Source organism: Dasypus novemcinctus, chromosome 12, assembly GCF_030445035.2.
Source record: "Dasypus novemcinctus isolate mDasNov1 chromosome 12, mDasNov1.1.hap2, whole genome shotgun sequence".
Taxonomy (NCBI): domain Eukaryota; kingdom Metazoa; phylum Chordata; class Mammalia; order Cingulata; family Dasypodidae; genus Dasypus; species Dasypus novemcinctus.
Window position 1 is genome coordinate 14,383,126 of NC_080684.1, and position 17,349 is coordinate 14,400,474.

The 17,349-nt window shown below is 40.0% G+C and overlaps 1 protein-coding gene across 2 annotated transcripts in view; it reads left to right on the forward strand.

Moving 5' to 3' along the window:
- ARID2 (AT-rich interaction domain 2) overlaps nucleotides 1-17,349 on the forward strand; it is a 230,771-nt gene that overhangs the window by 105,385 nt on the left and 108,037 nt on the right. For both annotated transcript variants that reach the window (XM_058307854.2, XM_071218789.1), the window contains one exon: nucleotides 3,702-3,835. In XM_058307854.2, coding sequence (XP_058163837.1) covers nucleotides 3,702-3,835 — 134 coding nt within the window. The remainder of the gene's footprint in view (nucleotides 1-3,701; nucleotides 3,836-17,349) is intronic.

The window sequence follows — 17,349 nt, forward strand, 5'->3', positions numbered from 1 at the left end:
TGTGCTTTCTAATTTCCATCGTGATTTCTTCTTTGATCCATTGGTTGTTTAAAGAGTGTGTTTAATTTTCACGTACTTGTGAATTTTCCAATTTTCCTTCAGGTATGGCTTTCATTGCAATGTAATTATACAAAAATAGCTTGTATGATTTCAATATTTTTTTTTTAATTGGCTCTTAACTCCGGGGAGTCTAGATTCTTTTTCTTTCTTTTTTTTTTAAGATTTATTTATTTATTTAATTTCCCCCCCTCCCCTGGTTGTCTGTTCTCGGTGTCTATTTGCTGCATCTTGTTTCTTTGTCCGCTTCTGTTGTCGTCAGCGGCACGGGAAGTGTGGGCGGCGCCATTCCTGGGCAGGCTGCTCTTTCTTTTCACGCTGGGCGGCTTTTCCTCACGGGCGCACTCCTTGCGCGTCGGGCTCCCCCACGCGGGGGACACCCTTTCGTGGCACCTCACTCCTTGCGCGCATCAGCGCTGCGCATGGCCAGCTCCACACGGGTCAAGGAGGCCCGGGGTTTGAACCGCGGACCTCCCATATGGTAGACGGACGCCCTAACCACTGGGCCAAAGTCCGTTTCCCTCAATATTTTTAAATATACGAAGAATCGTCTTGTGACCTAACATATGGTCTATCATGGAGCATGTTCTGTGTACTTGAAGAGAATGTGTATTCAATTTTTATTGGGTGGAGTGTTCTACATAAGTATGTTAGGTGTGATTGGTTTATAGTGCTGTTCAATTCCTCTATTTCTTTATTGATCACCTACCTAATTCTTGTATATGTTATTGAAAGTCAAGTATTGAAATCTCCTACTTTTATGGTAGAATTGTCTGTTTCTGTTTTCACTTCTGTCAATTTTGCTACATGTATTTTAGGGCTCTGTTATTAAGTACAAATAGGTTTTTATAATTGCTGTATCATCTTGCTTTATTGAAACTTTCATCAATATATAATGTCCTTCTTTATCTCTTGCAAACTTTTTTGCTTGAAGTCTATTTTGTCTGAGAAGAATACAGCCACCCCAGTTCTCTTTTGGTTTCTTTTTATGTGGAAAATAATTTCCCCATCTTTTACCTTAACCCCTTTGTGTATTTGTATAGAGTCTTTAAACAGGATGTATTTTTGGTATGTTTTTTACCCATTTGGCCAATCTCTGCCTTTTAATAGGTGAGTTTAATCCAGTTATATTTGAAGCAATTACTGATAAATAAGGATATATCTCTGCTATTTAGCCATTTGTTTTCTGTATGACATATGTCTTTTCCCTCAATTCCTCCTTTACTCTTGTTCTTTATATTTATTTGTATTTTTAGAGTGTAACATTTTCCCTTCTTTCCTTTTCAGTGTTTTATTGTTATTTTCTTAGGGGTTATTTTGGAGATTACAATTAATGTCTCAAACATCTCAAAACTAACAATGTACTACAAAACCCCACTTAATATCAGTTGTTTGCAAACTTTCTGCCCCTGTACATCTCCATCCCCATTCTTTCGTATTGCTATTAACTCAGATTACACCTGTATACATTGTTTGCTCATCAACCTATTTTTATAATTATTTTTTATACATTTGCCTCTTAAATCATATTCCTAAAAAGGAAAAACAAAACCAAAATAAAATAATACTGGTTTTTATATTTACCTATGAAGTTTATCATTATTCATTTACTTTTACTTACAGCTTCAGGTTACTGTCTTTTGTCCTTTCAGTTCAGTGTAAAGGACTCACTGTGTTTATCTGAAATTGTCTTAAGTTCCCCTTCATTCTTGAAGGATGGTTTGCCAGACACAGAATTCTTAATTGATAGTTGTTTTTTTCTTTCATTATTTAAACTATGTTGTGTGCTGCCTTCATATCTCCATGGTTTCTGATGAGAAATCAACTATTAGTCTCACTGAGGATCTATTGTATGGGATGAGTCACTTCTCTGTCTGCTTTCAAATTTCTCTTGTTGTCTTTGGGTTTTTATTATAATGTGTCCTCTTGTGGATCACTTTTAGTTTATCCTGCTTGGATTTTGTTGCTTTTCTTGTTTGTTGTGTATAATGGCCATTATTTCTTTAAATATTCTGTTGCCCCATTATCTCTATCTTTTCCTTCTGGGAGTCCTATGATCATAAATTTTGGTCTGCTTGATGATGTCCCACAGGTCCCCTAGGCTTTCTTCATTTTTTTGTGCCCCCCTCCCCATTCTTTTTCCTTCCTGCTCCTTGGACTCAATAATTTCACCTGTCCTAACTTTACATTTGCAAATGCTTTCTTTTGCCTGTTCAAATCTGCCACTTTGTGAATTTTTCACTTCAATTCTTGAGATGTACTTTTCACCTCCAGAATTGCAGTCTCTTACTTTTCATAATTTCTATTTCTTTATTTAGGTTATCATTTTATCCATATAATATTCTCCTAATTTCCCTTAGTTCTGTCTCCATGGTTCCTTTAGCTCATTGATCATATTTAAGAGCATTGATTTTACATGTTTGGCTAGTAATTCCAATGTCTGAGCTTACTTGAGGATTGTTTCAATCTTGTGAAAGTAACTTTCTTCTCTGTTTCTTTGTATGTTTGTACTTTTTTGTTGCAAACTGTACATTGTATAATACTGTGGTTAAATATGGATAGCTTTTTTTCCTACTCCTCAGGATTGCTACTTTTCGTTTGCTGAAGGTTAAAGCTATTTGTGATTTCTTCAAACTATTTTTTGCAAAGTGTGACTTTTTTGTTATGTGTGGTCACTGAAGTTTCTGTCTCAGTAGTCATTCAGTGATCTGACAAAATGTTTCCTTAACTGTGGCTCAACAAAGAGGGTAAAGAAAATGGCATACTTACTTTAAGTTTCTGATACGTGCTAAAGGTAGAAGCTGCTATAGCCTGAGAGGGCTAAAACTTAGGCAGAGAGGTCTGTACTGTTCCCTTGGGGATCTACCAAACCAACTACAACATGCAGCCCCCCAAATTGTGAGGGCAGAGTCTCACTGCCCACTCTGGCACAAACCAGCTGCTCCAGGAATGCAGGCCACTATCCCCAGTGCTGCAGAGGGACTGAAAATTGGAAGGTGGGCACTGGTTAATACACACTTCCACTTAAGAATGATCCACAGCCTTTCTTTTCATCGCCCACTCTCCTGGTTTTTATTAGTGTCAGATAGGTTCCACAGTTACTAACTAGTTGATTCCAGTCTCTCTTTCCAGTCCCTGCCCACTGCAGCCAGTTGCGCACTGTCAGCCACAGTCACCTCTGCCCACTGTTATCACTTGTCCCTTCCTCCCCACTGTCCCCCTCTGCCCTCTGCTATAGTGGCTTCCCAAGCCTCTGGCTAGCTGTGAAGTGTAACCTCCATGTCCTAAAACTTCCTACTCTTTGGGTCTATGTAACTTTTTTTTAAAAATCAGTAAATAAAAAATACTGCCATTCATTTACATGTAGCTGTCCTGTGATATTCCCTTCTTTTGTATTTTTATTGACTCAATGTGATCTTTTCTGCAAATAAAAAATCCTTTTGGAAACATTACTGTGAGTATTTCTAGAGTAAGAGTACTAATGCTGAAGTTACTGTTTCACTACTATAAGAGGTTTGTGGTATCTTTTTTATTTTAATTTTAGGGTATCTAGGAAAGGAAGAGCAGATATATGTGATGAATGTGGTGAGTTAAATAAGACAAATATGTTTTTAAATCTTTATTTTGCTGTTTTTCTATTTCAGTTACCTAGAAAAGTACGAGAAAGTTCATCATTTTGGGGAGGATGATGATGAGGTACCACCAGGCAATCCAAAACCACAGCTTCCTATTGGTGCAATTCCATCTTCCTACAATTACCAGCAACACAGTGTGTCAGGTAAACATCATTTAAAATTAACAGGGCATAGGTCCTCAGTTTTGAAATAGGAAAATAAAATCATGCAATTAATTAGTCCCTAACTTTACATGTGAGAACACTTAAGGCCTTGGGTAATGGGACTGTAGAAGAATGACATCTAATTGACATCAGTGCTCTTTCTGTCATAGACTGCTTAAAATTTTTTTATAGAATTTGCATTTACAGATACTTATAGTTTAAAGCAAAGTTTTTCCTCGTGGCTTTGACACTATTCTGAATAGTCCCTAAATTAGGAAGAAGAATGTCCTATTAGGATTAAGGGTGCCAAGAATACTCTAATAATATTTACTCCATTTTCTACAATTACTGGGATTTACAGAACCAGAATTTCTTATTTTCCTGCCATGGTACCAGGAAGATTTTTTTCATTTGTCATTTTTGAAATGATTATATAAAAATCTGTAGCTAAATGGAGCTGTCCTCAAATAGGATATAAACAGATTGAGAGTCTGATAAAGAAGTGCTTAAGGCAGATGGTGGTTCCAGTGTCCCATAGCTCTCAGGGTTGGGGAATGTGATGGCAAAGAAAGTTCTGAAAAGAAGCATCTTTGTTTCTTTAGTCACTAACATTTGGTCTAATAAAGAGAAAATAGTTCTTTTATATGATTATATTCATTTTGAAAATTACTATTATTTGAGGGTTTTTTGCTTTTTTTTTTTTAACTCTCCATTGATATTAGAGCATTTCTTACAGGTAATTCTTAGGTTTAAACTGTCCCATTTGTGCCATTATCACCAATTTTTAAAATTTTATTTTCACATTGTCTAATTTTGTAGTTTCTTTCATGTTGAATTTGATGTCATATATCATTCCCAATCAATAATGATTGAGGAAAACAGAATCGCCTTTTAGAATCTGTGATCTCCATTAGCAGAAATGGGGTGTGTGTGTGTGAGTGTGTGCAGACCAAACCTATCATTATCCACAATAAATCATTACTGCATGAACCGGAGTTAAAGGAAACCATTTTATATCCCTATGTTGAAAAGCTTGCTAATTGTTTAAGCTGATAAAATAAGATGGAGTGGCTTGACATATAACATGTGCCCTGCTCCTAAAAAGAATTCATGGCTACCGTCTAGCCAAGGATGTTAGATAGTTTATTTCTGAATTAAATGAAACACCATAGTAACAACCTTTACGTCCATTTTCAATTTTGTAACTCTGTGATTCCTCTGATGGAGAAACAACAAAACTGTTCATACTTGTAGCTTCAGGTTTGGCATCTGATACTACAGTTTCCCAACCAACCTATTTCTAAGTATGGACTTGTTTAAAGTAATATTTTTTTTCTGGGTAATTTTCCCTTTCCTAATTTAAGCTATTTACTTTAAAAAAAGGTGAAATTTTTCTGGTATTTCAAAACCTAATTAAACTAATTTATAGGGCTACAGAAGTTAAGGAAACGAATGGACTGATTAACTTGTTATAATAACTCCTTTCTGATATGCTATCATGTATTTGGGTTATTTGAAGGAGAATCTGAATATTTATGCAATTTATGTGGCAAGTTTGGCAAAATCAGAATTGGGGACTAATAAAGGGGAAAAAATGAAGAAATGCTAAAGTACATTACACTGTAGGGTATGAAATTCAGATTGAAAAGATGAAGTATTTGAAGGCGGCAGTTATTAATTTGGAGATGCTATCCATTTTTAAAGAGGAGGCATGCAACATCATAGTGATATTCTAAAAATTACCATGATTATCAATCTACAAATATCCATCATTCACAATTCTTTCCATGTGTCATCAAGAGTAGTAATAAAATGTCACACATTAGTGGAATGTGGACTTGAATTCTCCTTCAATAATATTGACTCCTTTGCCTAATGACTTCACATGGTAAAATGTATGGAGAACTTTTGCGTTGAACTTTAGTGTTATTCAGCATTAACATCTGTGGATGGTAGGTGTGTCATTTATTTCATGGTTTTTCATATTTTCCTCACTGTAAGTATATAATTACTTCATTTCCCTCTTATGATTTTTTTCCTTTGTATTAAAATGGATATTTGAAAAATTATTGGATGGATTATTAAGAAGTTTTTGGGGTGAAGTCTGCCCCCACCCCCCAACCCCAGGGTCCAAGCAGGGAGCTGGAGTGCAGAGGGGTCTGGTCCAGGCCTCTCTGGGCTAGCACACGGCCTTCCCTGAAACCCCAGGCCTGGCACATGTGTCCTCCCTTCCCCATTTACATCTAGGCTGCCTTGGTGCTTGGGCAAAGGCCAGGGGACCACCTCAGAGCCCTGGACCCTGACTGGAGCCACCATCTCTTATGGCAGTGTGGACGGTGGTTACCTGCTCTTTCATCCCAGGCCCACCTATCCTCCTGCCCTCTCCCAGTGGGGGAAGATTTTGGCTGTGCCTCTTGTCCGAGAGATGTAGAAACACTCAGTGATCTTGACGTTGCCTTTAGACAACAGCTGCATTAGCCTCTTGCATATCAGCTTTTTCAGAGTCATTTATGAGCAGAAAAATTTTGAAATAAAACTTTGCTAATCTTAAAAAAAAAAAGTTTTGTGCTCTTCTCTTATAATTAAGAGAATTTATCAGCGGTATCTTCAGTATAAAATTTGTGAAAGAAAAAACTGACAATTGACAACTCATTTAAATTAATTTTTTTAAATAAATCCTTAATATTTGAGTCAAAAGTTTCCTTTAAGAATTTCCTATTCTAATAGATATTTGCCACTATCAGTGGAAAAAATGTATTGTTAAATTCCTGCAGTGAAGTAAACAACTTTAGGAACAATTCCCCCTTTCCTCTAAATGGAAAACTAAGAGAAGTGATTGTCACAAATTAAGTTTATGAGCAGCAATCTTCTTGGATAGGGGATGAAGAGTAAAATTATACTCAGTCAAGGATGTTGAAAAAAATATTCAGTCCCACTCCATTTATAAAATTGGTTCATGTATCCTTGGGGGTGGAGTGTCTTAAAATCTTGAAAACAATTAGTTCTTGAGCAAGATGGTGGAGTGAGAAGCTCTAGGGTTCTGACTCCACACAGCAGGATTGAAAAACCAGCATATTGGCCACACCAACTTTTTCAGAGCTCTAGAAAACAGTAAAAGTGTTGTAGGAATTGTATTATAACTGAATCAAGAAAAAGGCAACTTTAAAAAGGTAGGAAAACCTGTGGCTCCTTTATTGGCCTATATTAGTCAGCGAAAGGGGTGCTAATGCAAAATACCAGAAATCTGTTGGCTTTTATAAAGAGTATTTATTTGTGATAGAAGCTTGCAGTTACCAGGCCATAAAGCATAAGTTACCTTCCTCACCAAAGTCTTTTGCCACATGTTGGAGCAAGATGAATGCCAAAGTCTACCAGGTTCAGGCTTCCTGGATTCCTCTCTTCCTAGGGCTTCCTTCTCTCTGGGCTCAGAGTTCCTCTCTTCCCAGGGCTTGCTTCTCTTTCCTCAAAACCAAGCTCTTCTGTATACTTACTTCCCAGGGCTCCAGGTCAAGGCTCCAGCATCAAAACTCCAGCATCAAAGCTCCAACTCTGTTCTTTGCCAGAGTTTTATCTGTGAGTTCCCACCCTCCAAGGGGTGGGGGTTCAACACCCTACTGGCATGGCCCAATCAAAACCCTAATCATAATTTAATCATGCCCAGGTACAGACCAGTTTACAAACATAATCCAATATGTATTTTTGGAATTCATAAACCATATCAAACTGCTACATGGTCCTTCCTCCATCCCATCTCTGTCTCAGTGCAGCTTCAGTCCATGGTCCCTTTGTACTCCCTGGCCATGGGTTTCAGACCATATTTGGGTGCATGTATATTTACATATTCATTGGGTGACAGCCTGGAGGACTAGAAAAATGCATGTCTCTCTCTCACTGGTCCTAGAATTTGCTCTGAATATACAAGTAGCTGACAAGGTCTCTAAAACAGTTAGGAAACAATCAAACCACAGCTTCCTGGGGCAGAGGATTACCAGTTGAGACATAAAATAGTACCCAAGACTAGGAGGAAAGGCTGTGAATTACCTTGGGGATGTTTGGCACATTTGGAATATCCATGTAAAGTATATATGGGAAAATTAATAGGGCTACACGCAGATGCCTAGATAAGCCACATGCTCAGAAACGACTTGATATAGAGCCCTATGCTTTTGCCTCAGGCTGTTTTTTATGCTCACTGGAAGGCTGGCTATTTGCTGAAGGAGAGCACCAGCACAGAACCACCCTGCACAGACCAGTAAATGCATTTGCTGTCAGTCTTTTGTTATTGTTAGCTCCTGGCATTCAAGGAAATCTGTTGAAACACTAATTGAATACAAGTTTACATAATAAGTATGTCAGTAACTACATGTCAAGGGATATAGTCTTTCATAAATAGTTAGAAAATTAATAAACAGGTTGTTATTGTCTTCAACAATAAGAAGGGAAAAATAAAACAGCAAACCCTAGGGAGGGGGAAAATCTGGTTTCTAGAGCTAACACATTAAATTATTCAAATGTCACAATTTCAGTAAAGATTCACAAAGTATACAAAGAAACAGGTAAACATGGTCCATTCAAGGAAACAAAGTAGAATGACAAAAACCATCAATGAAGAAAAAGACTTTAACAGAACTGCCTTAAACATGCTCAAAGTGTAGCACAAGTTGCTACATGGTATGTTGTGGGAACAGGCTCATACACAATATAAATTCTCAACAAATCACCACTTTATTACTTACACAGTACAAAGGGTCCAAAATAACAGGAGAAGGTCCTATTGTGGGTTGAACCCTGGGGGCCAGCTTCTTGGGCCAGGATCAGTGGATGGTACCTCTGCATATCCTGCTTCACAGTGTAGGTGAGAGACAGTCTATGCTGCCCAAAGCTAGTTATATGCCCCAAGGAGGGTCCCTGCCACTAATCAAAAAGCAAGACCCAAGCAACCTTTGTGTAGTGTTCCTGCCCTGATAAGCAGCTGTGGTTGCTTATTCCCAGTTTAGGGTTCAAAGTACGGTGCTACCATTCCATTTCTGAGTAGCAATTTTTTTGTTATTGAGACTTAACATCTCTGGACTGTGAAATGGAAACATACTGAAACATCTGCACACAAGTAAGTAAGAAGGGAAAAGGAAGGGGATAGGCAAGGACTAGAAGATGGCTGCTGAAAATGTCCATGACTTTGCCCAACAGTCTACCAAGCCTAACTTACATTCCTCCACATTAGCTTCCATATCATAAGCCTACCACCTCCCATTCTTGGACACAGTGACAGAGGTGGGTCAGACCTACCAGTCTATGGCTCTCGGTAGTGTTGCCAGTAAAATTGGGGAACACCAGTGACTGCAGCACATTAGGAGTTCTTTGCCTGTGCATACCATTACTCCAGTCTGGGCAAACAGGCCTTTCTGGAGTAGTGATTACATCCATGCTCCCCAACTACCAGGGAGCAAGCTGAAGAGGTCCCACATAGAATCTCTTTGTACACTTAACAGCCAATGGGCTTGCCATTGGATTTTAGTCAACTCCTATTCCATCTCCCCTGATGTATTAACCACCTTTTGCAGCTTGGGGAAGCAGGGTACACAGCCAGTGGCTGTGCTGTCATCCTTGTCACAGGGACTTCCTGATGTTAGTACAAGGCAGGGGAAATCAACTCCATGAGTGGTCATCTGGACTCAGCAGAGAGGGGAGATGGAGCAAGGATCAGATGGCAGGACCAGCAGTTGGTCAGGTTCCCGGCTGCCACAATGGCCTGGGTCAGTCAGGCGAACTTATTTTCTTTCCAGGTTTCCAACAAGCTAAATCTGTAGAAAATAGGAGGGGAGGAGTAATAACTAGTCCTGGCAGTGGTTGTATGACCACTTTCCATGGGAGACACTTTTCTCACTTTATTTATAATAGCTTATCTTTCCCTCTAAGGCCACCCAGTCTGTCTGCACATTGCCTTGAGCTATAACTTCACCTTTTTTCCATTGATCTGAGTGTCTTACCCATATCTTCCAGCCACTTCCACCCCCTTTTTGATATATGGGAGTTTCTCGGACTCCTTGAAGTTATTCCATGACCATTTCCAAGGGGACCGGTAGCCCAACTAGAAATAGGTATTGTCCATTGACTTCCATATGTGTTATGTCAGGGCCAGTGGATCCAGCCCACTGGATTGTCACCTCATGTGTTTTAAGCACTTCTAGGACCACTTCCATTATCCCATCCCTCTGCCCAGCAGCCCTAACCTCCCACTATCATAAGAATTGTGTAGAGGGTGTACTGGTCTAAAAAGTGGGATGTTACCCGGACAGTGGCTGAAAAGGAGAGTCCCAACTATTGTGTCCTTGTTCTGCCTTTCTGGGCCAGTCTTTATCTTGATGGATGTAAGGGCAGACAGCAAAGCCTGGGTTCCTCTCCCACTCTTGTCCCTTCCTTCTGTTAGGAAGCAAGATAAAACCATGTTTCCCTTCTGAGAAATTGCTGAGTTCAGCTTTAAGAGGGACCTAAGTAAGGTGGACAGTCCATCCAGTAAGAATTGTCAGGTTATAGATGCCAAAGATTCTTACACGGCTGCTAAATTTCTGCACCATAGCCTATGGATGTGGGTAATGTGGAAGAGTAATTCTGTACGCCTGGACCCATTGTTGAGTGGATTGTGCAGTAGTAAAGTGGGATCCTTGCTTGAAGGAGATGTGATTTGTGTACCTGAAAGACTGTCAAAGCCACTTTTCCAAGGTATCCCATGTATATACCGCATCTGTTTGAAAAGTTGGAAAGGCAAGGCCATATCCTGAATAGGTGTCTACTATGACCAAGATATAGAACTTCTTTGGGGTGGTAGGATTGGACCTGATATAATCTGCTTTCCATGAATGATCTGGTATGGTCGCTCTGGGAATAGCCCCAAAATGCCCCTTTTGGGCTCTGGCTTGTATTTGACATCTCTCACATTGGTAAATGGCAGATTGGGCCTCTCTTACCTTCATGTACTGTGCCCCTAATTTCATGGTGTCATGTCCAGTTTGAAGGTGAATCCATTCAGCAGAGGCAGCCATGGGAAATTCAGCTATTTCACAAATGTTGCCAAGGGTAAGTTCATTGTTCTCCTCTTCCAGGTAGAGTTCATCCTCTGTGATCTCGCAGAAAGACCGCCAGCCTTGTCAAGGGCAAAATGCAGCTTGGTGCATCCTTTGGTTAGGTCATTCCAGTGATACTCATCTTAATACAGTCCTTGCCGTAAGCATCAACGTGGGTAACATAGATGGTGCCCTTGCACGCCACCAATTGTTTACAAAGTTTCCTTCCCCACATTGGGGTACCTTTGATTCTTCAGTTGCATTCCCTGCATTAACCTGACCAGACTATTAAGCTATTGGCATTATCCCAAAAGTCAGAAAACTGGGTCCGAGTGTTCCAGGGCTAAGAGAACTGCTCAGAGTTTAGCCCATTTGGGTACTTTTTCCAGTGTCCAAGGTGGTATATGGTCTGCCTGTGACCAGGGAAACAGCAGCTGATGCCTTGTGAATGTTGGATGGTTTCAGCCTGACCAATCCATCAGTGAACCAGTGGCAAGTATCCATTGGGGCATCCTTGAGTTGGTATCCTCTGGATGCCAATGCAAGTAGGGAAGGGACCTCACCTGGTGTTGTAACAGGATCGTTGTTGAGGGTGACCATTCATGTAAGCATGTCACCACCCATTCATGTAAGCATGTTACTTCCTCGGGGCCTAGGGAAGTGCAGTCCTTAACTTGCTGCTTCCATTTGATGATACTCTATTGTTGGGCACTGCCTGAGTGAATGTTCAGATGACCCAGGACCCAGGACATGATGGGGATTTCTGGCCTCAGGAGGACAGAGGCTCTTGGTAATCCTTTCCATTTCCACCAAGGACCAATAGTATACCAGAAGTTGCCTCTCAAAGGGGAAGGAGTGCTGGGCTATGCCTGGGAACTTCTTGGTCCAGAAGCCCAGGTGTCTGTGGATTCCTGTTGCTTCTTCCTTCTGCCAAAGGGAATAGCCAGTATGGGTCCAGGTAGCAAAAACCTGTTGCTTGAACAGAAATCTAGGATCCAAAGGCCCCAGAGGTAGGATGGCTGAACAAACCACTCTTTTCTCTTGCAGCATTTGCTCCTCCTTTTTCCCCTACGGGAAAATATCTGCTTTCTGTGTTCCCTAATATAGAGGAGCCAGAAGGAAACTGAGATGAGGAATATGGTAGCACCAGTATGCAAATAGCACCATGTCTGGTTCCACGGACACTAAATGGGGCACTTCTGCATTCAAGTACCAGAAGTCTATAATCAGCCAATATACTCCACTCACCTTTTTCACTGGCCACATCATAGGCAGAGATGGTGAAGTAGAGGACACCCACAGATAGAAGGTCCATTATAAGTTCAGTAATGTCCTTTTTCTACCATGGAGGTAGTATTGCCACTGTTGGCAATGTGACAAAGAGGTGGTTGCACTGGACGTGCATGATCTATCCCTTACCCAACCATGATGGTCACGGACTGCCAGGACAGGGGAGCATATCCCTGCATCCATTGTTGGAACGTATAGTGGCATTGGATATCAGTCCCTATAATGCCTTCTCTGGCAGGAAGGGGCTAAAGGGACTGTATTAGTCAGCCAAAGGGGTGCTGATGCAAAATATCAGAAATCAGTTGGTTTTTATAAAGGGTATTTATTTGGGGTAGGAGCTTACAGATACTAGGTCATAAAACATAAATTACTTCCCTCACTGAAGTCTGTTTTCATGTGTTGGAACAAGGTAGCTGCCAATGTCTGTGATGGTTCAGACTTCCTGGGTTCCTCCCTTCCAGGGGCTTGCTTCTCTTTCCTCTCTGTGCTAACTTCCTGGGGCTCCAGCTTAAGGCTTCAGCATCATACTCCAACATCAAAACTTCAACATCAAAAACCCTCAACTCTGTCCTTTGTCATACCTTTTATCTGAGAGTCCCCACTCACCAGGGGGCGGGTAATCAATGCCCTACTGACACAAGAGGTTTACCTGATTAAGTAATCAAATAAACCTCTGAATCCAATATAATCTCATATGCCCAGAGGAAAAGACCAGTTTACAAACATAATCCAATATTTCTTTTTGGAATTCATCAACAATATCAAACTGCAACAGGGACCAACCCACAGGGTACTGGTAATCTCCCGTCTCCATACTCTTGTGGAATATCTAAAACCTCCCTGTACTATTCACTGCCCCTATTGTAAAGGGAACAGCTACAAAAAGAGATCCTCTCCAGGCTTCTGGCCATACCTATCTTTCATGTCCCATACCTCCTTCTCTGTAAAAGCTCATGCTTTAAATTATTTAACTCAGCAATTTAATAATTAAATCATTTTTAAAGTAAGTAATTCTTACTCTCCTTTAGAAACAAAATAAAAATAAGATTTTACTACATAGATCATGAACCCTTACTCTCCCAGCAGTGAAGCCTTCATCACAGTGCTAGTCACTCTTTCCCTTTCTAGCATTACCAGTAAATGCTATAGTATAGTCACTTAAAAAATGGATTCCCTTCCTAATCCTCTGGATGAACTCCAGGGAGTACATCAGAGTACAAAGCCTATTTTTGCTAGCCAGTTACCAAGTTTTGTTTTTCATAAGTGAAACTGACTTGCATTGCTCTCTTTACTTGGACAACTTCATCAATGTGGTTTTTATTTATTTAAGATTTATTTCTCCTTACTCCCTCATTGTTTGTATTTGCTGTGTCTGTTCATTGTGTGCTCGACTTCCTTTTTCAGGAGGCACTGGGAACCAAATGTGGGACTTCCCATGTGAGAAGGAGGCACCTAATCACTCGAGCTACCTTCACTCCCTGCTTTTTTGTGTCTCTCATTATGTTTTCCTCCTTGTGTCTCTTGTTGCATCATCTTGTTGTGTCAGCTCGCCATCTTGCTTGTCTTCTTTAGGAGGCACCAGGAACTGAACCCAGGACCTCTTGTGTGGTAGGTGGGAGCTCAACTGCTTGAGCCACATCCACTTCCCCATCAATGTTTTTTTATCCCTGCCCCGCACAGCTTTTTGCTTGCTGTCTGCTTTCTGCATCCATTCACTGTGCATTCTTCTGTATCTGTATTTATTGTTTATTTGTTTATTTCCCCCCTTGCAGCTTGCTTGCTGTCTGCTCTCTGTGTCCATTCGCTGCACGTTCTTATGCTTTTTTTTTGCTTGTCTCCCTTTTTTGTTGCGTCACCTTGCTGAGTCGGCTCTCTGCGGCACTTATGGGCCAGTGACACTCTGCAGTGCTTGTGGGCTGGTGGCTGTCCCTGGTGCCCAGGCCTGCGGCTCTCTGCGGCGTGCAGGTGAGCCTGCCTTCATAAGGAGCCCGGGATGCAAACCCAGGGCCTCCCATATGGTAGACGGGAGCCCACCTCATTGATCCACAGCCACTTCCCCCCATCAGTGTTTTTTGAGTTATAAGTTCCAACAAATTAAATGACAGTTATGCAGTCAGATTCCTGAATATGAACCCTGAACTATTAATTATACTGCTATGCACTACTGATGAAGGAAATCCATACAGCATACATGATTGGTGGATACGGGTCTGTGATGACCTTGAACAACTTCACCAGAAGCATGGAAATCAAGGGTCTTCAGAACAAACTTTGGCCTTTTCTAAAAAGTACATATGCAAATCAGAACAAAAACAGAACTAATATGCTCTGTAAAGATCATAAAGAATAGCTTTGGCCTTTTCTAAAAAGTACATGTGCAAATCAGAACAAAAACAGAACTAATATGCTCTGTAAAGATCATAAAGAATAGCAATCTATAGATTGGTATTTATAAATAAAAGCATTTTCTCCTCCCTATAAATCCCTTATAATAAAGTGCATAAAATGCAAGTATAACCAAATGTTAACATGCAAGGTTTTTGTTTTGTTTTGCTTTTAACAGGAAAATTAGTTCCCAACAGTGAATAGAATAAAACTATATAAGATTAAAAAACAAGTGGAACTATTGGCTTCTGCCTGTGCTGCATGGCACTACAAAGGATTTGGGGCAATCGCATATTGACCCTTCCAGTTTGTTCTTTTGGTTCAGAAAAATAGCCTAGAGCATGAATTTGGAACATCATTTTCTACATTATCATGAACCTCTCAGTGTTTTACCATTGTACCTTGTGTATAGCAAATGCCAAGTAAAGCACGGTAAATGAATTTTTTTAAAAATGCTTTTGTTTTCACCTCTGGGTCCCCGTCTTCTGTTCTAATAGTCTCTTGAATAATGACCAGTCTCACACTGACCTCAAGATCAGTCTTGTTGGCCCGAGTGTGAGTATGCCTGGTTCTAGAATGAGAACAGATAGTAGAGGTCATGAGCAGGAGGAGTATACGCCGGCAGTGAAAACTTCAATCTCATTATTTGTAGCATGGAACCAGCTAGCCAACTCTCTGGAATTCTTGGGAGATTCTCAAAATCTCATTTGTGTCTCCACTTTCCACAAAGGACATGGGCAGCACTCCCTAGATCTCCCACCCATAGGTTAGTACTTTTGTCCAGGCTAGTAGCAACATAGTCTTCTGTTTAACCCACAAAGCCATGAGTCCTGTTGCCCAAGATGTTCCCGTACAAAAGTCCACAAGATCAATGGGGAAAAAGCCAAAGAATCAGGCCACTCTATACTTCCTCATGTACCCTGCTTGTTGTGCCAAAATCTGTGGAGCAAGTTGCTATATGGGGTGTCATGGGAACATAGGCTCATGCACAACAGAGATCCTCAACAAATGACCACTTCATTATTATCTTGCCCAAAAGGTCTTATCATGGCTGGTCTCCCAGGAAGGCCAGCTGCTCTGGCCAGGGTCACTAAATGATGGCACCACATGCTGTCCTTCACGTCAGAGATGAGGGACAATCTGTGTTGCCAAAGAGATAGGTATTCCTGTATCTCAGTGGGAAGAAGCCTTGCCACTGAGCAAAAGGCCATGTATCAAGCAACTTTTGTACAGAGTTCCCACCCTGGTAAGTTGCTGGCGTTGCTTGTTTGGGTTTGGGTTCAAGGTAAAGTCATTTGTATGTACATTAGTACAGATACACACTACACATTTCTGGGTAGTGTGTTTTTCATGGTTGAGACTTAATGTCTTCTCTGGGCCACAAAATGGAACTATATCAAAACATCTGCATGCAGACACGCAAGAGGGGAGAAGCAGGAGAAAGGCGAGAGCTGGAAGATGGGCACTGATATGTCTGTAACTTTCCCAGCAAAAAGCTAAAAAAAACATGGGCAGAGTTACAAGGGAAATCAGGAAAATGATATTTGAAAAAAAATGAGAAATTTAATTAGAGATAGAATTTTAATAAATAGGAACCAACAGAAATACTGGAGCTTCAAATTACTATAACCTAAATGAGGTTTAATAGCAGATTGGAGCTGGCAGAAGAATTAGAGGACTTGAAGATAAAACAATTAAAATCATCCAGTCTGAGGAAGAGAAAGGAAAAAATGAAGAAAAGTGAACAAAGCCTAAGAGACCTGTGGAACACCATCAAATATATACACATTATGGAAGTCCCAGAATGAGAAAAGAGAAAGAGGCAAAAAAGAATATATGGAGAGATAATGGTTGAAAACTTCCCTGTGAATATAGAGCAAAAATCAGACAAAACAAAAATTAGCAAGCCATATTCAACAGCCTATTAAAAGGATTATACACCATGATCAAGTGGGATTTACCCAAGGAAGTGTAAGGGTGGTTAAACAAAAAAAAAATTCAATCAACATAATATACCATAATAATAAAACCACATGATCATCTCAGTTGATGCAAAAAAGGCATTTGATAAAATCCAGCACCCTTTCTCAATTTAAAAAAAAACACTATTTCCTCAACATGATAATGGGCATATATGAAAAACCCTCAGCTAATATATTCAACAGTGAAAAACTGAAAGCTTTCCTCTTAGATGTAGAACAAAAGAAAGATGCCCACTCACCACCTCTATTCAATATCAAACTTGAAGTTCTAGTCAGAGCAATCAGGCAAGAAAAAGAAATAAAAAACATCTATATTGAAATGGAAGAAGTGAAAGTATTGCAGATGACATGATTGTAAAAGAAAATCCAAAGGAATTCACAGTATAGCTACTAGACTCAATAAATGAATTCACCAAACTTGAGGGGCACAAGATCAACACTCAGATATCTCTTGATTTCTACAGACCAGCAATGAACAATCCAAAAACCGAATAAAGAAAAATTTCAACATGGATGTAAAATTCTTGTTCACTGAGAACTGCAAAACATTGTGGTAATAAAGAAGACCTAAATAAATGGAACGACATCCTGTGTTTATATATTGGAACATTTTAATATTGTTAAGATGTCAGTACTGTCCAAACCAATTTACAGGCTCCTCACAATGTCAGTTAAAATTCCAGCAGTTTATTTTGCATAAATGAAAATCCAGTTGTTAAATTCATACAAAATGGCATGAGGCCATAACCAGGGACACTTACGTAACTTTTCTCTAGTCATTTATAATTGTATTGTG